This window comes from Patiria miniata, unplaced genomic scaffold (assembly GCF_015706575.1).
Source record: "Patiria miniata isolate m_02_andy unplaced genomic scaffold, ASM1570657v1 HiC_scaffold_23, whole genome shotgun sequence".
NCBI classification, from domain to species: Eukaryota; Metazoa; Echinodermata; class Asteroidea; order Valvatida; family Asterinidae; genus Patiria; species Patiria miniata.
In genome coordinates, this window is record NW_024037062.1 from 7,390,197 (window position 1) to 7,412,628 (window position 22,432).

General features: G+C 41.2%; 2 protein-coding genes and 1 non-coding gene across 11 annotated transcripts in view; 2 read left to right on the top strand and 1 right to left on the bottom strand.

The window, feature by feature from the left end:
* The first annotated feature begins 31 nt into the window (after positions 1-31).
* On the top strand, positions 32-11,740 carry LOC119731147 (COP9 signalosome complex subunit 4-like). Its single transcript, XM_038204180.1, has 10 exons — positions 32-138; positions 1,785-1,864; positions 3,253-3,404; positions 4,150-4,253; positions 4,940-5,093; positions 6,180-6,330; positions 8,158-8,328; positions 8,912-9,027; positions 9,913-9,997; positions 10,633-11,740. The coding sequence occupies exons 1-10, from the start codon at positions 65-67 to the stop codon at positions 10,761-10,763; spliced, it is 1,218 nt and encodes a 405-aa protein (XP_038060108.1). The 5' UTR covers positions 32-64; the 3' UTR covers positions 10,764-11,740.
* On the bottom strand, positions 4,693-4,765 carry Trnaa-agc. Its single transcript has one exon. It is a non-coding gene; the product is annotated as a tRNA-Ala (tRNA).
* Positions 11,741-15,543: 3,803 nt separating the features above from the next.
* The window catches only part of LOC119731463, a 111,830-nt gene continuing 104,941 nt past the window's right edge, over positions 15,544-22,432 (top strand). For 7 of the 9 annotated variants that reach the window (XM_038204631.1, XM_038204632.1, XM_038204637.1 and 4 more), the window contains exons 1-4: positions 15,544-15,755; positions 17,173-17,312; positions 17,499-17,573; positions 18,857-18,976. In XM_038204631.1, coding sequence (XP_038060559.1) covers positions 15,719-15,755; positions 17,173-17,312; positions 17,499-17,573; positions 18,857-18,976 — 372 coding nt within the window. In that variant the 5' untranslated portion in view covers positions 15,544-15,718. The remainder of the gene's footprint in view (positions 15,756-17,172; positions 17,313-17,498; positions 17,574-18,856; positions 18,977-22,432) is intronic. The other 2 variants (XM_038204634.1, XM_038204635.1) reach the window with 1 other exon arrangement.

The following is a 22,432-nucleotide window of genomic DNA, read 5'->3' on the forward strand; positions in this document are numbered from 1 at the left end:
TAATTCGTTTTTCGGTAATTAACTTCTTCAAAGTTCGCGGATGCAAAATAAAACGTAAACCAAAATGGCGGCGTCCATCAAAAGGCAACTTTCCGCTCTTGTCAACACGGGAAGTGCACCAAAAGACCTCACGGAGAAGTAACTTTCTGTTGGAAATTTTAATATACAGATTTTTACTATTTGTCATTTGTATTAGCACATTTTTACCAAAAGGACAATTGTGCAAGATACACTGGACGATTTCTTTCTAGTATGATTTGGTGCGTTTTTTTTGCGCAATGCAGTTATGCACAAATCCATGGCATGTGCCCGGCTTGGGGGAGGGGGGCGGGGGGGGGGGGTGTCAGGGAGCCAGTCAAACTTAAGTTAGTTTTTGTTTATTAAGTATTTTTCCAAAATTAATTATTTACCATATTAATGCATATAGCATAGGTAGCGGCTAGGTATGATTACTAATTTTATTATACTCAGAATTCAGTTTTTAAAATGTTACAACTTTTTGTAAAACTGATAATCCTTACTTTTAGGACACCTCTATTTTTTACGAGTTCTGTTCAAAACTGACTTTTGCAGATGACTGTCCCGTACCAAAGTGACTTTTGCAGGCTAAAGCAGTCTGTTTTCTTCAGATAAACTCATGTTACATTGTTAGTTGTAATTTTGAAAGCACTTTCAAAGAAAATATGACTTTCCTACCCTTTTTTGGCAGTTCGCCATCTTGCTTTTTTAATATATTTTCTGTTTGTCATCGTCGTCATTAGCCCCTCATAAATCAATGCCCTGCCCTCTTTCTACAAAATAAAACCTGCTGATATTCAAGAAGGTGTCATTGCCAAATGTTCAAATGTGCCAAGAAATATCAGAATGTCACTTTTGATTGTTACTTAGTCAGCTGTTTTGGTGAGTCTTTTAACCTTATATAGGAAAGGGGTCCTAAAGGCATGAAAGGTAAGGACTACCGTAAAACTTATCCTCGAGTCACCATAATTGACGCAGGTAACACTTGCAACGTGCGTGCGTTGTCCAACGCAAATTGAATGCGAGTGCGTCAAAACATATCCTCGTCATAGGGGGTCTGACGATACATCATTAAGCTTTTGATGTAATTTCAGATATAATAATGGATGTTATGTCTAGGTTTTATTTGTAGATATCCATGTCGTCACAAGACCCGACATAGAAAGTGCCCGCTGAATTGTCAGAATGTCAAGGTCAAGACGCAGTCTTTTTTGCATAATTAAGCCAAAAAAATAGTTCTGGTAGGGAATTCTTTTTTTTGGCCAATTTTTTGTGTGTACGATCATGGAGGTGTCTGCTTATGTGTAGTCAATGGTAAAAGGTGGAATTTGATGGGTTTGGGTGTTTTTTTCTCATTTTTCCAATAAACAAAAATAGGATAGGGGCTGTCAGAATAGGGTAGGTAGTAGAACTAGGTAGGGAAACCGGAAGCAGAACTATTTTTTGTTGGGCCTAATCAGAAAATTGGCTCACATATAATCCCATGCTTTGCAAGGGTCAATAACACAGACTATAGCAGCCCCATACAATGCGCCTGAAATACTGGACGTCCTCACTATTGTGAGCCACACATCAATGCATGCTAAAGTTCCTGCCAAGTTGTGTTTGCTGAATCTGAAATTTAGGCTGTTATGAGAGCTAAATGCTAGAATAATAAATTGGGGCCAGGTACTCAACTGTCTCTGGGTATGACCAGGTGGTTGCTTATTTATTATGGGAAAAGGCAATTTGAATTAATTTTGTTTTCATTTAATTTTTATCGCAAGGTATCGGAAAATTCTGACAGATATTATGAAGCTGAAAGACACTGCTCTTGTTGAAGGACTGCAGGCATTAATTGAAGCTTGTAAGTAGAAAGTCTGTGAGAAAAAAATTATTATTAATGGTAAAAGGGGGGAATGCGACCATATAAGGAAACCAGCAATGCCTAGTGTAAATGAGAGAGTGGGGATCTTGACCATAGTCACGTATAACATGACCATGTACTTGCTTTGTAGCGTAGAATTGACCCAAGTTGGACTCCAGGTTTGTGCTTGGTAACAAGTGGTTGAATTCTCCCTCCAGTCGAATATACCGTCTTTTACCCCTACCCCAGTCCGAAAATTTGGGACTCTCAATACTGTGTAAGAGAGTCCCAAAACCTGAGGTATTGAAAACATGCAGTACAAGAAAATAGACTGGCACCTGAAACAAGCAGTCCAACACTGCTTCAGTACTGAATCAATCAGCTGTGCCAAAAGAAACATGTGGCATGTCATAAACTAGTCTCTATTTACTACACATTTCTCCGTAGTCAGCCACCAGACTAATGACAATGAACGAAGAGGTCAGTCTTCTCAAATAGTTGGACCATGGTTGGACATGTACTACCAGTCTAGTCTTTAGCCTCATTTTGAAAATCACTCGACTTCCCTCTCATGTGCAAAATATTGAATAAAAGTCTCCTTTAAAAATTGAAATGAGTCTGCAAAGTTGGTTGGTGAAACACTGAGGACCTTTTCTTTGCCCAATGAAAGTTTTTGGAGAATTTTGCTGGCTAAAGGGTGAGTAGAGTTGGCCTGATTTCGCTTTGCATGTTTCTGAGCACTTAACCCCAACCCCCTAGGCCCTCTGGCTAGGATGCAACCTCAATCCTGCAAAATCCTCCAGTTGCCACCGAGAAAAAAAATGGATTCAGCCTCAATCCTCCAAAATCATCCGTTATTTCTTGAATGTAGTCTGTGGACGGTGACCACTGCCTCAATCCTCCAAAATCCTCTGTCAATTACTGCTATGGTTTGAGGCAGTTCGAATGGAGCTTAGAAGCAGTGCGGATGAAATACGAGAAAAACGCAGGGCTGATTTATGCATGGCTGAACGTAACCAATGCTGGATATGGCCTACTGGCTTGGCGTAATGCATCCTCCACAAAAAAGTGATACATCTTTGCCATTCATCCTCAATCCTCTAAAATCATCCAAAACCGGCAGCAGGATTTTGGAGGATTGAGGAGGGTTAGTGTATCAGGCCCCTGTCTGCCCTTACACCTACCGATACTCATTGGGCCAATAAAACATTCCTTTTACCATGGCATCTCCCTGGGGAGTATACAGCTTAATGTCGCCTTTTGTTTCAGGCACTAACAGCTAATTCAAACACAGTTACGATGTCTGCCGTCACAGGTACCCAATTCACTCCTGGATGGGATCAAAGTTTGATGTGAATGTTGAAATGGCCTGACCATTTCTTTTCCAGTGGTATATGAGAGCGTTAGCCTGGTCATCTCCAGACAGCTCCTGACGGAAGTCTCCAACCAGCTCGGGACTCTGTCCGATGTCCTCTCCAAGAAAGTCTCGCATTTCATGATCGAGAAGGTGCAGCCGAGGGTGGTTTCCTTTGAGGAACAGGTGAGAGAGAAAGTCGAACAGAAAAGTGTTGCGAAAAATACTGGTTACGACTATCTGGCTGATCCTTTTATTAGTTGAAATAAGGCTGATTGACATACTAAAGTGACATATTGAGTCGTACATGTAGTCAAATGTTCATCAAGCATGATTTTTAGCCGAGATTTCTAAAGCATGATTTCTAGGGTATTTGTTACCAACCTTTTCTTAACTTTGAGCAAAGTTTTCTCAGTAATTTGGTTGATATGTTTTTGGGTAGTTACCAACATTCCTGTGTGCCTTTAAACTTTGAGAAATTCCTTGGTACAAGACTCAAGATTCAAGATTTGTTTTATTAGTCAAGTAAAAAATTACATGAGATATGATCTCCTAATCCTATGTGCAATCAGTAAAAAGTTACATATAGTATCCATAAAAATATATATTCAAACAGTAAAACATGAGAGACCTAAACTCTTGAAATTAAATAAAACATACAATATATAAAAAGCAACAAACAAAAACGAACATACACAGAAATACATGACAGTCACCACTTGATTATGGACATGATATGCTCTCCTATACATGCAATTAAAAAAAAAAAATTACACAGTGTCCATAAAGATTTGATGTGATATTCAGATCAATAAAACATGAGCCCTAAAATCAAAAACACACAATTAAATTAAAACAAACAAACAAGCAAAAGACAAAGAAGAAAAAACACACCTGAAATAGTTGCGTGACTTTAACCGCTCATGTACAGGTAGCCACTGTCAGACAGCATCTGGCCGGCATCTTTGAGAGGGAGCAGAGCTGGAGGGATGCGGCCAATATACTCGTTGGTATACCACTGGAATCTGGACAAAAGTGAGTAGAAATCGGTTGTAGATATCACTAGATAAGGCTGTTGCTTAGGCTACATCATTATTACCCTGCTCATTGGGCCCATGAAACATTCAAAAGGCAATCTCAGCTCCCTGGGGAGTGTACAGCTCGATGCTGCCATTTCAGCACAAAGCAGATACAATCAATCACATTAACCATCGCTGCCCTCACAGGTACTCATTTACTCCTGGGTGGTGAGAAGCAATGAGTGACAAAGTGTCTTGGCCAACGACACACGCGCCACAACTCCAGGCTGGACTCTGAATTACCCGCAGATCTTGAATTTGATGCTCTAGACTATGAAACCACGGCACTCCACACAATTTTTGTGGAATTTTGATTGGCTTTGAAAGAACTTTGTCAAAAAAGCTGAAGGGTTAACATTTTCAGATAAAATAATTGTTACAGTTTAAAAAGAAATTGACTGGAGCAGGGTTTGAACCTGCGACCTCCGGATTGCTGTACCGGTGATCTACCAACTAAGCTATCCAGCCCTATGTTCAAGGGGCATAGTCAGAAGCCATTAACCCATACATGCCATGCAGCCAGGGATCACGCCCAAAGTCACGATACTAACAACACTAGCAAGGTTGCAAACCCGGAAAAAAAGCAAACGGGGATCACTCAGAGAGGATTATAGTTATAGTCTTTTCTCACTTCTGTCTCAGGCAGTACTCGGTTGACTATAAATTAGAGACGTACCTGAAGATTGCTCGTCTGTATCTTGAAGACGACGACCCTGTCAATGCTGAGGCTTACATCAAGCGAGCATCGCTGCTTCAAGCTGAGTCCACCAATGAACAGCTACACATACATTACAAGGTGAGACTATTGAGTCATTATGAAACCAGCACCCGATTTCGTGAAACTCATCGTAACTTGCGATGCATCACCGCGCTGCGACGCGTCGTATCCCTACGATGCATGCGTCGCAGCTGCGACGCTTCCTGCAATCCATTTCACAAAACACGTCGTGAGCGCTGCGTCGTAGGAGTATTTATAGCACAACTTGGTGACTATTTTATGTATTTATTCAGCGTACAGTAAATAGTCGTCTGATATTCAACAAAGAGTCGTCGGATCTCCTCTCGAAAAGCTTTAAAACGTAAAACAAAATAGTGGACGTGTGATGCAAAACCCTGTAGGAAAACAGCTCTCAGTGAACTGTATAGCTTCTTTGAAATTTCAACTGCAATATTCCACGCTTAATCATAATTATTCAATGCATTTTCTATTTACAACCTAACACACATTGTCTCGGAGATATAGGTTTATGTATTTTTATGGTATAAAAGTGGCTAAGAAAAGAACGCTTCTTATTTTGCGATGACCACTAGATACATCGTAACTTGCAACGTGTTTTAAGCCGTTGTCAAGGAACTTACGACGCGTTCAACACGTCGCAAGTTTCGTGAAATGGATCATACGACGCGTCCCGAGTTGCGCCATGTTACACGTCGTAACTCAGGTTGCGATGCATCGCAGCGCTTTGTTAAATTGGGTGCTACTCCACAAAACGCGGACAAAGTTGAGAAATATTGTGTTTTAGGTTTTGACATTTTCAAATTCCTGAGGTCTTCAGCTTCAAAATGATAAATGATTTCATAGGTACTGATACCCTATCACATCTAGGAGAAAGAAGTAAGTGATAAAACCTTGGCAACTCAATTAGGAGATGAACAGATGTATTAAAATGCTTTTTGTATAAATTTCTATGCAAATCTTGCGTTCCCCCCATGGCTACGAAGGCCTCATCAACTTCGACCACGACTCCGTCAACTGACTTGAGACAACTGAGGTAGCTTCTGAGGGTGGACGCAAATGAACAAACGAAATGGAAAGTTTTACGAAATTGCCGAGCAGGGGTTCAATCAAAAGATGTGAATTGTTCTTAATCCCTGATCAAAGGTTTGCTATGCCAGAGTGTTGGACTACCGGCGGAAGTTCATTGAGGCAGCTCAGCGATACAATGAGCTTTCCTTCAAGACCATCATAGCCGAGGAGGAGAGAATGCAGGCCCTGAAGCATGCACTGCACTGCACGATACTAGCGTCAGCAGGTAAGGGCCAGGCTAAGAGCTACAGTGAAATTGCGATAAGTCAAATTCGAGAACTCAACTCCATATATCTCGAAGTGATACTTCATTCCCGTCAAGAGAATACGATGTTATGTAACGTTGTGCACTTCGACGTTTACCTCGACTTTCCTCATGCAGCGCTGCCAAACTTCTTTGTTGACAAACTTCAAAATCATTTAGTAAAATACTGGTACTTGTATCTTATTAATGCTTGCTATTTAACCTCTGTGAACAAATTCGGTGACATGAAATTCAATCTGAATTAAAAAATGGTGGCGTCCAGAAAATAAGCACAAAATCGGCTGAGTGTTCCCCAACCTGGCGCACTTGAACAAATCTCGGAAAACTCCAAATTAACATTGAAGAATTTCTGTAAAGTTGATAAATTCTGATAAACCATTATTATCTCTACTTTACATGCCCAACTAGAAGTTTGTCAGAAAATTGTTTTCTTATTTTTGGAGGACATTTTCAAAGGGTTCACTATGCTGTGCACTTTATAACAAAATCGGAAAATCACGCCAAAATGTTTAGAACTTGATGTAATTTCGTTTTCTGTGAAATTTCAGTTAAAACTTTTGCTCTAGCTAGGCGCTACAGGCGAAAAATCAAAGTGCGCCACTTAGGGGCTGTGCCATGTTAGGGTACATCAACATTACATGAATACCCCTGTAACTCGAAATGCCCGCACCGGTACCTCTGTTTAACTCAAATTTTTGTTTGGCCAGTCCAAAAGAAACCGCCGCCTAAACAGTCACAAAGAAGCATGAAAAGATCGCAAAACTTTTTTTCATGAGGCCTTATTGCAGAACGCACTTTGTCTTTTTACGCGGGGATGCAGCGTACACGATGCCATTGTGATTGTACTGCAGCCTGTAGCCGCAACAAATCCTGGTTTTCCAGTTAGCCTGATTGCTACCACTGGCCCAGTTGCAGCCTGCATGTTGTTTGACCAATTGCTGGCTCTTTGCTGTGGCCACGTGACGGCATTGAAATGCGCGCCTGGCTTTCGAGTTAGCCGATTGCTACCGCTGGCCCAACTAGCTACAGCTTGCATGATAGCGCGCCCTCTATCAATCAAATAGGACCGGTCATGTGACCGCGCATATTGGCTTGATGATCGAATATTTGGATATTTTCGGTATTTTAGACACACCCCCAATATTGCTTGATGCAAACGATGCACACGAATCTTCTGATGATTTTTTTCCACACGGAAACAGATGGAAACTGAAAACCAAATCCACATGTCGGCCAGGGCGCGCATTTTTTTCTCCCAAACGACATTTGCATATGGATGTACGCTATGGCATTTTGGACTTAATTTTTCTAAAAACATGAGAAGAAATATAAAAACAAATACAAATAAAATATATATACAAAAATAAATAATTGGAACTCATTGAAATTCCGACTTTATTTCCCTTTGAAAAAAAATCCTCCGAAGCCTCGGGTTGAAAAAAAAAAAAAATTCGGGTGCAAAATCGTGTTTCGAACCCGCAACCTTGTGGTGCAAAATCACGACCCTGTATCTACTGAGCTAAAACGTGGGGGAAAAATAATTGTAAACATTGTACCTGCATACGTATCATAAAAGTATCGTAGAGGGTGCTAAATAACCATGTATGCGGATGTCGTTTTGGAAAAGAAAATTCGCGGCCAGGGCGGGTCACAGAGGTTTAAGGAGAGAAAAGAACTGCTACACCAACCTGACTCCTAAGATTACTCATAACTCCAATCTGTCATCCTATAGCCGTAATTCATCATGTCTGAAAAATTATTTTCTTTGCATTCCACCACCCCTCCCAGGCCAGCAGAGGTCCCGTATGCTGGCCACTCTCTTCAAGGACGAACGATGCCAACAGTTGCCGTCCTACGGCATCTTAGAGAAGATGTACTTGGACCGTATCATCCGAGGCAACCAGCTCCAAGAGTTCGCTGCCCTCCTTCAACCCCATCAGAAAGCCACAACCGCGGACGGTAATTTTTGTGATCAGAAAAAACATGTCTCTGTATGTAATTTATTGTCAAAAAAAAGATTCTTCTGGGTAGCTGAGAAATTGCAAATGTAGTAAAGTATCTTGCAAAAGAACACAAACACTCTGATCCCCATCACAGGCTCAAACCCATAAACCACCGAGCATCAGACGAGTACGCAAGCCTATTAATTGGGCTTTTACATCCTATCCTAGATCCGATAAGTGCTACATGCAACACTTCTTCATAAAATAGGGGGTGCCATTTGGGTTTCCTTTATTTTCTCACCCAGTGTATTAACCCTAACTCCCTGGGGTGATTTTATACTAGGAACCTTTCTCGTCCTTGCAAATCCCAACACCGTATGGTAAACTGTGCACAAAAACATTTGGACTCTGTTCATTTGTGGTATGCTTAATCCCACCCAAAGCACAGTCAGTTTACTAGTGCAGTACTCATCCTAACAGATCCCAACAATTCCTGGTGTTAGAGTTTGGCTGGTTGGGGATCGTTAGGGTTAGTGAAATTATTCATGAGCTACTTTTTAGTATTGTAATTTGGGATTTTTTGGGGGTTAAATCTGCAGGTTCAAGTATTTTGGACAGGGCCGTCATTGAGCACAATCTTCTGTCTGCCAGTAAGCTGTACAACAACATCACATTTGAAGAACTCGGGTCGCTCCTAGAAATACCACCGGCAAAGGTTGGTGACAGTTATTGTCCACGTCATGAAAATTTGGTCTATTATATTGATGTTATGCGATGTTGCAGGACTTGAAACCAGGACTTGGACACCAGGACTTGGACTCAAGTCTGTCTCGAGTCTTATGAGTGCCATGATGAGAATATTTTCATGAGTTGAAAGATTGAATGTGCTTTCAATGATGGAAAATATTCTCACCATTGCACGAATGCAAAACATTCATTATTTGTTTTATATGACATCCAAGTAGATGTTTGTCATTCGATTGGAGGATAAAACTTTAAGAACAAACAAAACTCACAAAATTGTATCATATCCACTACTTTTTTTCCAGCTTGTTCAAGGCTAACAAAGGTTTAAAAGTCAAATCATTGACGGAAAAGAAATTTAATATCATAAGTTCTTAAAATAATGTTTAAACATCAACTAGGCAACTGCATTAACTTCAAAGGCAAGTTTTGCACTGCTATAACGCATGGTATTCTTTACGCGGAAACGTTGTATAGCTCCGGGCTGCTGCGCGTCTTAGCATGCACGCAGCGTGCAATAGATAAAAAGGGATGGGCCAAAAATGCATGGTGACTGACGATAACCAGAGCAGGTCTCAGAACAGTCTCTTGATGATGACTAGAGCAGGCTAGTCAAAACGTTGAGACCAAAGACAAGTTCTTTTAAAACTAAGCAGGACTGTTCTTACCAGAACTAAAAACTACTCAGCGAAAGTTGATAATAAGCCGGACAACTTCTTATCAAACTTAAACAGCTACTGAGCGACAGTAGTTATTACCACATGGTGTTGCCGCAAACTGAAATAATACTGATACTCCACCATGCAAAGCCTCAAATCTTATATGTAAATGTACTATAAAATCTTCTTTGTTATAGGCGGAGAAGATTGCATCTCAGATGATCTCGGAGGGTCGCATGAATGGCAGTATCGACCAGATTGACAGTATCGTACATTTTGAATGTAAGTGTTCCTTCATCATCCCTTAACCTCTTCTGAACTTCTCTGTATTGACTGGCCTTTTAAAAAAAGATTTTGCTGGAATTGAAAAATTACCCCCCAACACATTTACGAAATACAAATTACAGGGTGAGTAAAAACAAAAGGAAACCCGAATAGCAGGCACATTTTCTTAATTAAGTTCCTGCATGTAGCACTTTCAAAATCTAGGATATGAAAGCCCAATTCATAAGCTTTCTTTATATTACAAGAATCATTCAAATCACTCATGCACTTTTCAAGTTACGGAATTTTGAACACAAACACTGTTTCAAAGTTCTGTCCACGGACCACAAAAAAGGTATTGAAGTGTTCTTTCAGCAAAGCGAAAACAATTCATGTAAATGTGAAATGTTTTGGTTTTGCTGAAAGAACACGTTATATGCATGTCTATGCGCGAGGGGGCACATCTATGTCCCCTCGGGCTTGTGAGTAACCAAAAGAGGGTTCTATTTCCCTCGGCCTTCAGCCTCGGGTAGGACCCTCTTCTGGTCACTCACAGTTGCTCAGGGCGAATAGACATGCACTAGTGACCTCATTGCCAGTCCATATGTCTATAATTATGAGTATTGACGTCCATAATTTTTCTTTCTTTCCAGCTCGTGAAACTCTACCGCAGTGGGACAAACAGATCCAGAACCTCTGTCTCCAAGTCAATACGATCATCGAGAAGATTAACCAGCATGCACCGGACTGGATTGCCAGCGTCTCCGAAACACAGATGTCCTGATGACTCCAAATCGAGGAAATGTCACGTCATCCGTGACTGAATAAACTGTAGCATACATGGACTCTTACTCAATGCTCAAGTCCATCACAAGTCCTCACACTTACACCGGGGTGTACATAGGTTGCCTGTAGATTTTGTCCTCACACTTACACCGGGGTGTACACAGGTCGCCTGTAGATTTTGTCCTCACACTTACACCGGGGTGTACATAGGTTGCCTGTAGATTTTGTCCTCACACTTACACCGGGGTGTACATAGGTTGCCTGTAGATTTTGTCCTCACACTTACACCGGGGTGTACATAGGTTGCCTGTAGATTTTGTCCTCACACTTACACCGGGGTGTACATAGGTTGCCTGTAGATTTTGTCCTCACACTTACACCGGGGTGTACATAGGTTGCCTGTAGATTTTGTCCTCACACTTACACCGGGGTGTACATAGGTTGCCTGTAGATTTTGTCCTCACACTTACACCGGGGTGTACATAGGTCGCCTGTAGATTTTGTCCTCACACTTACACCAGGGCGTACATAGGTCGCCTGTAGATTTTGTCCTCACACTTACACCAGGGTGTACACAGGTCGGCTGTAGATTTTGGATTTTCTACCCGGGGTAGAGCCTTTTAATCCTGGTCCTGACCAGGGTAGGATTTTACCCAGGTAGAGCGCTGGACCCGTGTAGAAGCCGTGTTGGATTCTTGCTATTATAAGATGGAATTTTGCGTCGGGGTGATATAAATCAAATTAGGTTTTGCCCTTCACCGACGTTTGAACACTGTATACTCTTGCTAGTGTGTATATACACTGTATACTCTTGCTAGTGTGAAACAAGTTCCTGAAATCTCTGTGTTGGACTCAGGTCCAACGCAGAGATTTTTCGATAGTGTGAAAGGCCTTTTTGTAATACCACCATAGAGCTATATTAAATTACTAGAGCGCTAACTCCTCATTCTTGCGCGCGGAGACGCTCTGAAGCCGTCCTGGGCGCAGACTTTTTGAATTCATGTGCGTGTTTGTAGAACATAATGAAATTAGATGGATTGAATTTTGAAAGTGTACTCTAAATGCAATGCGCAAGTAGAACGTACGCAAACAACTTAAGCGCGTCATGATGGTAAACAGCTTAAGCGCGTCATGATGGTAAACAACTTAAGCGCGTCATGATGGTTTAAAAAAACATCGGTTAATCATCTGCTGCGGATATGCGCATGCATTGCACTGTTTGCGTAGAGCAAAATGAAATGCTCATTTGCTGATCGTGCGTTTTCGGTTTTGGGCCAATCCTCTTCGGTATTAAACGCTCCTGTATAGAATACAAACGCAGATATGCAAATAGCCGTACACAAGCCGTACAAAATTTCAAGTTTTTTATAGGTTTGTGCACAAACATGGATGCGCCCAGCAGGCATCACTTTGTACGTGAGTCAGCGCTCTAGTAATTTAATATAGCTCTATGGTCACCACCAATCTTTAACCCAAACTCCCTAGGCATTTTTGCTAGGATCTAACCTCATTCCTCCAAAATCCTCCAGCTGCCTCCATGTAAAAAATTGCATACAGCCTCAATCCTCCAAAATCCTCCGTTATTTCTTGAATGTGGTCCTTGGAAGGGTGACCACTGCCTCAATCCTGCAGAATCCTCCGGCAATCACTGTCAATATGTTGAGGCAGAGCCATTGACATCCTAGAGCAGTGGATTTCAAGTATAATCTAGGCCTATATTTATGTGCGGCTGAACATAAACAACACAAGGTCCGGCCTAAGACCTTGACACAGTGCATCCTCTTAAAAATCAGCCACACACTTTCGCCATGTAGCCTCGGTCCAGCAAAATCCTCAGTCCTGCAAAATCCTCAATTTTGCAAAGAGGATTTCGGAGGGTTTAGGAAGGTTAGGAATAGTGCAAACCTGAGGTCGCCCTCAGGTTGACTTTGCGACGACAAAGAACAGTTGGAAACATATCAGTCACATTTTTTTTGCGACCTGAGTGTAATATTAAGATGATAGCTTCAGTCGGTGCTCAAAAAAATGAAACAGTCACAAGATTAGGAAAATTCAACTTCTGCGCTGCAACAGACTGGAATGAATCGCAGTCAACCTTTGTGCACACATTCGGATCATCTTATTTCATTATGTAACCAATCAGCGTGTGGCCAAAATGGTCGAATGAACACACGTGGTCATGGAAGATCGTTTGATTATCAGCATGCGCACCACCATTTTGCAGACGGCACATGATCATGTCTGTGCTGAGGAATGGTCGTTGCGTAGTGGGTGACGTGAGTACATGTATGGCTGCGATTATTTTTGTGTCGAGATGCCATGTGACTTTTCTGCTTGATGCCGACGGTTCTGTCGTCGTGCAAGCAAATCACAGGTTGACCAGAGGCGGCCCAAAGGCTGCCCGAAGGCCGCCCGAAGGCTGCCCAAAGGCCGCCCGAAGGCTGCCCGAAGGCCGCCCGAAGGCCGCCCGAAGGCCGCCCGAAGGCCGCCCGAAGGCCGCCCGAAGGCCGCCCGAAGGCGCATAATTTCAACAGCATTTCCACATTTTCAAGTTGTAAAAATATAACTGGTTGTTAGAGAATTGCTTGGAAACAGTGCTTGACAATGAATATGACAAGGCAACCCTTGTTGGTTGGAGTTGAGTATTCATTGGATATGTTTACTTTATTAGTAGCTGAATAAAAGATGTTGTTTCAGAAACTCCTGTGTGTCTGTTATACCACTGTACAACAGTATCGCAAACAATTGCCTATATGTTTGTTTTGGAATGTGCATGCATGATTTGTTTATAAGTTAGCTGACGATTTCATGCACTTGTTCTGGCAAGCTAAAAAAAATAAAAAAATTTAAAAGTCAAGAGTTTGATAAAGTTGCGAGTGTAAAGAATCTGTCTTGTTTGTTTTCTAGTTTGCCGATAAAAGTGTAACATTCAGAAAAATAATTAAAACTGTTTAATATTTTTTTCTTCAATGAAATTATGTATTACATTAAAACCTGACCATTTCTCAATCCACTCCTTTTTACTCCATTCCATTTGGGTCCCTAGATCCAGAAATACAATCAATTAAGTGAAAGGGTGATTGTACTTGGGCCAGTCTCACCTGGACATGCTGAATCTGGGTTAAGCATTGAATGGGTATTGAATAGGCATTGAAGTTGGTGACATCACAGGTGAGAGTGGCCCAAGTAAAATGTACACCCTTTCACTTAATTGATTGCACTTCTGGATCTAGGGACCCAAATGGAATGGGGTAAAAAGGAGTGGAGGGAGAAATAGTCGGGCTTTAATGTAATTTATAATTTCATTGAAGAAAAAAACATTAAACAGTTTTAATTATTTGTTTTCTGAATGTTGCACTTTTTGGGGCGCACGATCTGTATAAACGTCTATTTTCAATGTGATACCGAATATTTAAGTTCCTGAATTGTTGAAAAGCAGATCATAAAATGTGGTACATTTTGAATTCCATCAAATTTGTTGTCTGTTTCTTTAAAGTGCTTCGAAAGTACTGGTTCTAAAAAAGCTTGGAGTACTCGAAGACCTACCATTTTCTTTGTGATGTTTGAAGTTTTAATTTTGAAAGTTTAATTTGGGGTTTAATTAGGGGAAGAATAAATGTTTGCACCAGAATTTTGTGTGTGTGAGCAAGGATAAAATATTGGTGCTAAATTTAGTTTCCTGTGCCTGCATTAAAGGGAATATACAACATTTGCAAACATCGAAAAATAAAACTACCAAGTTTTTGCGAAATACCTTAATAGGATGTTGGTAAATGACAGTCTAAAGCATCCTGTAAAATTATGGCACCTGGTATACTGTCATTTTCAAGAAAAGTGGTATTTTTGTATCAATTTCCAACGCTGATCGGCCGATCAGCGTTGGAAACAACTGGCTTTTTTTTCAAATACTGGCCCCAATTGACCATTGCACTTGTTTGCAATCGATTACAAACCTATGAACGGGTACGAGCCAGCTAGACTGGTTCCCTGACCTTACAATTCCCCAATGTATGTAAACTGCTCTGTTTCTTCTTATATGGAGTCAGGGGACCAGACTACAGGAAAATGATCGTTTTTCTTGGTTTTTATAGCACTTTCGAACCCAAAACCTCCAAAAAGTCAGTGTAACTATATTTGCTTTATATTTCCAACCCCCCAATTCCATCCATTTCTGAAAATTACAGCAAAAGCAAATGATGTATATTCCCTTTAACAAAGAAAAGTGAAGAGAAAAGGTATACAAATTCCACAATCACTTTCACGTGATCGGTAGAAATGATTAAAAAGTTGTTTGTCCAATTTAAACTCCGCCTATTTCGAAACGTTGGGGGCGTTGATTGGTCACAAGTACTGAGCTGATCGCGATAAAATATGAATATGTATACATGTAGGTGGGAGGTCATTGACTATACAATGAAGTTTATTTCTTCTTACAAGGAATTCTATTAATCTATTTACAAACAGGAGTTTTGTCGAACCAGGGGTTTAAAAAAAAACTAGATCATGTTTATTTGTATGGTTCAATGTAGTTTACGTTTATGTTACTAATAATAGTTCTACTGAACAATGCAGCAAAAAATGAACTCGTAATGATGAATTTAAGAAGTTATTTTCTGAAACAAAGCATCCAATCAGAAACGTCCTTACAAGCATACAGAATTGTGACCTCTGAACATCAAAACTGGGACGCACGTGATGCTGACTGGACTGTTTGTTTCGAAATCCACATACACTCCGGCCCGGTAATCCGCACTTAAAATCGTTTCCCACGAATGCACGTTACGTTGAGCCAAAGTTCATCATACCAGTGTAAACAATAAGTGGGACTTTGAGACAGGACGACCCTTTACATTTTGTTCCGCCAGCGACATTACAGGCCATGAACTGATGGTCGTATTATGATTCAAGAATAAATCCTTGGAGCTGGGTTTGCAGATTTACAACTCATCGGAAATGAAACTCGTACTACTTTTGTCGTTTTTGGCAGCAGGTAAGTTGAAACGTTTCTTGCGTACGTTAAACGCTATGGCCATGATGAAGTGGTCAGAATAAAGTATAGGCCTAGTAGTACGGCTAGGCATGACCACTGGCGTGTGCATGCATTGGGGGAGATGGGGGGGGGGGGGGGGGGGGGGGGGGGGGGGGGTGTGATATTACGGGGGAGGGAAATGAAACTTGAAAAGTTCATTATAAAACAGGACAAAGCAGTAAACATTCCCCATGGCCATAGTTTCTTTGTGGCCTTTTTTTTTTTATAGAATTGACATTGATGAGAGATCATGAGTGAGACACTGACAGTGACAGTGAGTGACACTGTTTATAGCTCCATGGTGACACAAAAAAAAAAAGGCATGGCGCGGTGGGACCGGTAGACTTGAAACAAAACCCGACAGATGAGAATTATTTAAAAGGAAGAAAGACATTTTCTTTTTGCCAAATTCTTGAATTATAACATTATTCTCTGTAGGCCAAGGGGCCAAATTGACCCTAAACATTATAGATATAAACCCAATCAGCACCGAAACTGATTTTAACTCCCTGAAACTGACCCAACCCTACAAAATTCAAGGAAAACTGACCGAACCGAAAAACCGACCCAAAAACCCCCAAGACCCCCGAATTATGGCTTGGTCAACTATATGTCGGCTTTTTGTGCCTGAACTTACCCGCGTCGCATGAAAATCGTCGTCTCTCAGTAACTGAATCATACTAGGTGTGACCTTCTGGTGGGCCTGTATGTTGTATTATAGACTGTGCGTGATAGACCACAATTCATTTGGTTGATGGGCACAGTGACTCTGCAATAAACATTGCACTGTGTGAATCTCCGCACTGTTTTGGTTTTTTTGGGTTTATTTCAGGCTTTTCCAAAATGGCCTAACCGACCCGACCCGAAAATCGCAAACGCTAAACCGAAACCGACCCGACCTGTCTGAAATGAAGGACAAACCAACCCAAAGTCTGTTTCGGGTCAGGTCGGTTTCGTGTCGGGTCGGGTCGGTTTCGGGTCGGGTTGGATTCGGGTCGGGTCGGTTTCGGGTCAGGTCGGTTTCGGGTCAGGTCGGTTTCGTGTCGGGTCGGTTTCGTGTCGGGTCGGTTTCGGGTCGGGTCGGTTTCGGGTCAGGTCGGTTTCGGGTCAGGTCGGTTTCGGGTCAGGTCGGTTTCGTGTCGGGTCGGTTTCGTGTCGGGTCGGTTTCGGGTCGGGTCGGTTTCGGGTCAGGTCGGTTTCGGGTCAGGTCGGTTTCGGGTCAGGTCGGTTTTGGGTTGGGTCGGGTTCGCACAACACTACCCCCAAGTTGTCCCAGTACTCTATGGTCTTGTGGATTCATCAGCAGATATACAATATAATAAATACAATGTTTGTTTCAGTGTATACAGCTGCTAATGACATAAAATGTTTCTTTTAGCCTCTGCTGCTTCCATCGGATCCGAGAAATGCACGTGGGGTCCTGCTTATTGGTGTGATCATCCCCTGAAGGCGAAGGAATGCGGTGAAGGGGCCACTAGCTACTGCATCGCCAACGACTGGGCACAGCTGAAGGTTGATGTAAGTAGCAGTTCTCTGGAGCTGCAGTAGTCTTGATCCAAGTCTGGATTTTGGATTTTCTTTCTTCTGATGCAGCTAATTCTGATCCCTGATAAGCAGGGTCAAGCCACTACGGCTGTAGAGGAGGCTATCAATAAGATGAGTCAAAATCAAGCAAGTTTTGTTTTTTAATTTCTTGTGATACAGGATGATTCCGCTTGTGATGACTGTAAGATGTTCATCGCAGCAGTCAAAGATGTTCTCAACAACAGTACAGTGCAGGTAAGTTTGGGTGGGGTTCACTTTTTTGAAGTCAAAACGTGACCCAAAGCTGCTGAAAGTATTCCAAAATCTGTTTTAGCTTTACAATGTCAACATGAAATATTGTCTTTTTTGTTTAATTTAACCGAATAGGAAATGTTTTAAAGTGGATGATACTTTATGTGTAACAAGTTGCATTGATAAAACCCACAAAGTTGTTATCTTGATCCCAAATTTAGTTCCTGTTCTGGTTAAAAATAAGTTGAAAATTCTCATGTCTTTGGCTAAAAAGTGGGACAAAAAAGCACAGTCTCCAAAATTAAATGGAACAAAAAATGGAGATAAAAATACAGGGTTCAATTGACTTTTCAATACAGTGGAAACGTTATAAGAGCAACAGTATTATTCGAAACAAAATAATGAAATAAATTGTCCTTCTAATCTCAAAAACCGTTTGCTTATAAAAAGTCATATGAAAGTGGCTAGGAATTGCCTCGGATTGCACCACAGAGCATCCAGAATCCAAAATCTTTAGGGGCCCATAAGCTACGCCGTAAGGGCTTTGCGCTCCACGTTCGTACTAATTTTGTCCGTCCTTTATAAATTCCAGCACCCCCTGGCAAAAGTTTGTTACAACGGGCTTGGTTTCTATGCTGCTTATTTGCAGCACATGTGACAGATGTGTGCATGGCATGGTTCATAAATTGCATTCAGCTAATGTGATAAAAGTACTGTTTCCAGAAAGATTTATATGACTAGAATCAAGAATAGCGCTTGAATGGCTCGACTTTTGAAAATCAAAATGCGGTATCCCAAAATTTCTTCCTAAAACAATTCAGGCGATTCACAATGCAGTGCGCCACCAAGATTTTGCCACAGAGAGTTCATTTTTTCTAATGCATTGTGGGAGATGGTCGACAAATTCGCAGCGCAGAACATTTGAAATTGTTAGTTTTTCCAGTCAGTAGTTTCGTAAACTATGATTTGAGTATCTGTTTGCCCTTTTGTCTTCTTTTTATCAATATGGTGTTTTTTTGTACTTGCAGAACGCTTTGCCCAAATCTATAACAAATTAGCTCAAGTTGTCTACTGACACTCATTCAAATTGTTCATGTTTTTTCGATTGTAAACTTGAAAAATAGACTCTCCATGGCAAACCCTTGGTGGCGCACTGCATTGTGAATTGCCCGAATTACATTAAAACCGCAGATTTTTTGAATATTATTATCTTTCCAACAATTATAATTTCAAAGGCTCCTTTAATTTTTTTTTTTTAAAGTGCCTTGATCTCTTTCTCCTTGCAGACAGAGATCCTCTCTGTCGTCAAAGAACTATGCAACAAGCTTGGGTCGGAGGCCACGACCTGTCAGCTGATAGTCGACCTTTACGGCATGAAATTCCTGGAGGCACTCATTACGGACTTGGTAAGTTCCTACTATCAATTTTACTCCCAAATTGTTCTCTTTTCAGGATTCGAACCAGTCACTTTTTGCTTGCAGTGTTTGCGGCCTAATAGTCATGCCACTGCATTGTTAACAGCAGTCGATCTATAGGGTGAAGATGAAATAGGCAAAACATTTTTACATTCGTAGGGCGTCCTTTTCATCTCCCTGGCTTATTCCCCTGGCTTCCTCCATGAGCCAAGAAAGGGGGATCTTGCGATAGTGTATTCCTTCTGTTTGCAAAAAAGTTAGGAGTAAAGACAAAGAAAAAAGGAAGAGGAACAAAAGAAAATCCTTTATTTACATCGTCAACAAACCTGCGTTTGTTTATGGTGTAAGTCGAGGACACACGTGCAACATCATCGGTGAATCGAGGACAGGAACCAAATCGAGGATGACCTCGATTAGAAAACGTGTACAAAACCAATGAGGTCTGTTGTGAAAAAGTTAGTACAAACAAAGGAAAAGGGAAGAGGAACAAAAGAAAATCCTTAATTTACACCATAAATATGTGTGCTAGCTTGTGTGTATGTGTGTTCAGGCCTGCACCGCGTTGTGGGGAAGTTTTTCATTGTTAAGCAACATTTAGACCAAGTTATGGGACTGTCTGCTGTGCTGGTGTATTGTGAATTTAGGACTATGAAATACTGACTCAATGGTATTATTGAGCATGCCTACATAAGGGTTCTGAATGTTCAATCAATAAAACGGTAAAAGGCATCGGATTTCATAGGAGTCCAAATTTCATGTGCCACTGGAAATGTGTTCAAGACCAGCCAGCCGGACTTTGTCAACTGTTTAAAACCGGCCACGTGAGGGGCTCTCGACCAATAGGAATGGGTATACTGTTTTTATGACATGTATGAGAATAACAGCACAGAGTTGACCCAAGACCCCTGTTAAATGTAACAAGAGTTACCATGGAATTGCCCTTTGCAGCACTTAAAAGATTTGTGATAAGGGGTTGATTAGTAAAACAAACTGTTGTGAAATCTTCCTCATTTGTAAGCTTTTGAAAAGAAACCATACAGACATTAGTTAAGGGAATTTATGTTGTCTAAATAAATCTCAATTAGCACGATTAAGGGTAGTTCTACTCTAAATTCATGAACATTTGCCCTTAAATTTCTGTTACAAGTTTGAAGCATGTATTTAATCATCCAACCAGCATGCAAGTGGGCAAATTTAAGCCACAATTTTTTAAGCTCTAGCAATAGAGCTACAAGTCACTCGGGTGTCAGTCGGTCGGGCGGTTGGTCGGTCGGTCCCCCCCCCAAAAAAAAATTGACCAAAAACGAACCCCTAACTCACCCATAAAACTGTAAGTACCACCAAAGTGTAACTGTCCAAAAAAAAAGAGCGAACAACGAAACTTGACAAAAGTTGTTTGTAACAATTCGTGACATTGTTTATGTAATTTTTTGAATAGAGGCAAGAAAATGGGTGGTAATTTTATAGTCACGTTGTATTTTTGTGTGCTACGAACTTAGGAAGCTACCGTAGGGTCTTCTATACGTGTACATCACCCCTGCCTCTGGCCCTGTGTCAGTTTTATGAGTCTCCAGGGTGTAAGAGGCAGGATACAGACTTTGCATTATGAAGGTCACTATTATTTAGCATTGTGACTTTCAACAAAATGGGAAATTCTTATTTCAATTGAGAATCGCCACCAAGTTAGTAATTGTATCATTTCATGCAAGACTTTCATGCAAGATGGCCAGAGGTTATTAAGTAGTCGCACTTGTTTGTGCTCAAATGGTACCGTATTTTGCACCTTCTCAAAACAGGATCTGCGTGCTTGCCAGAGAATAGTTTACCGTAGTTTCACTGCATTGACACCGTTTCCTCTTGACAAATTCTTGTTCATTTGTTTTTTTTTTGCTTTGTATTTGTTTGCCTGCATGACAATGACGAGTCACTGCGGCACATGACAGAAGGTGTATTTCATGGCAATGAAACCAACCATCCCTTTGACAAATAAACCTGAACGTTTTACTTCCTGAAATAAGTGACATCGATACTCAGGAAAACAGATTAATGTGTTTTCCATCCATTGTTACGTTGTCCATGATGCAGCTTTATTCCTGGTGATTGATTGTCCACAGTTGATGAAACACAACCACCGTTTTTTAATGCGATCACAAATTTTTAAGTTTTATAACAGCAAGGTTGATTTGATGTAGGTGATAAAAGAGTATGATGAATGATGATAATAAATATCCTAGGAAAGGGGCCGGGGGTGGGTGTTGTGAAGTGTTTTTTTTGGGGGGGGGGGTGACTGCAGATGCACATCTCCATAAATTTCAAACAGTTGTCCAACTCCCCGCCCCTCCCCCCCTCCCCCCCTCCCCCCCTCCCCCCCTCCCCCCCTCCCCCCCTCCCCCCCTCCCCCCCTCCCCCTCCCCCCCTCCCCGCCCTCCTCCCCCCTCCCCGCCCTCCTCCCCCCTCCCCGCCCTCCTCCCCCCTCCCCGCCCTCCTCCCAAAATATATAAAGTACAAGCATGGAGCTGTTTTATAGCTCCATGGTACTATGTACATTGTATGTCCTTGTATGCATACACTATGCATAACTGATGTACTTACATGTAGGCCCCTACCATATGTACCTGTACATATTGTTTTTATTAAAATAAAGGCTTTAAATTTACCGTACATCATGCAACATGTACCGGTACATCTCCATAACAGAAAATCTTGTTGGGATGATCAATTTACAGTTATGATTTATCACCAGAAACCTTATTGAAAGCCAATTTTGTAACACATCCAGCCCCATGGTTCATACAGGATTAATGAGATTATCAAATTATCTCTCATAATCTGTATTGTGGTTCTCGTATTGACTTTGTGTAGGCGCTATATGTACACATCCAATTGGTAGAATTGTCGTTAGAATGGCGTCAACACAGCTTGTGAAATTTTGTTCAAATGGACAAAATTTAGCATACAAAAACTCCATAGGGTTGTCTCCAAAGGGTGTGGCTAACTCGCAAACGGCGATAGGTCAACTGAATGCGGGTGCCATCAGAAAAGTGTTCCGCTTTCAAAAGACTACAGTAGTTTCCTCTGGATAAAAAAAGACTTGCTAAAAATGCTTGACCTTTAAATTGTATTCCGTGTGTGCATACTGTACATTGTACGTGTGCCAAGAATCTACCCTGAACACTTCCTCATCATGTGACGGGCATGAAAAGTTTGAACAGTTGCATGACACCAAGAAGTATCTCAGAGTTCATACATGTAGCAAATAGTCGGTGAAACTTCTACAAAAAATTACTTTTAACAAGATTGCGGTGTGTGTTCAAACTTTTTGCACCAATGTCTCCAACATTATCGTCTTCTGATGTACATATTGTAAATAATTATTGGCAAATTAAAAAAAAGAGCTACAGTGTATAAATATATAATTGTGATGGATATGTACAATGTACGATACAT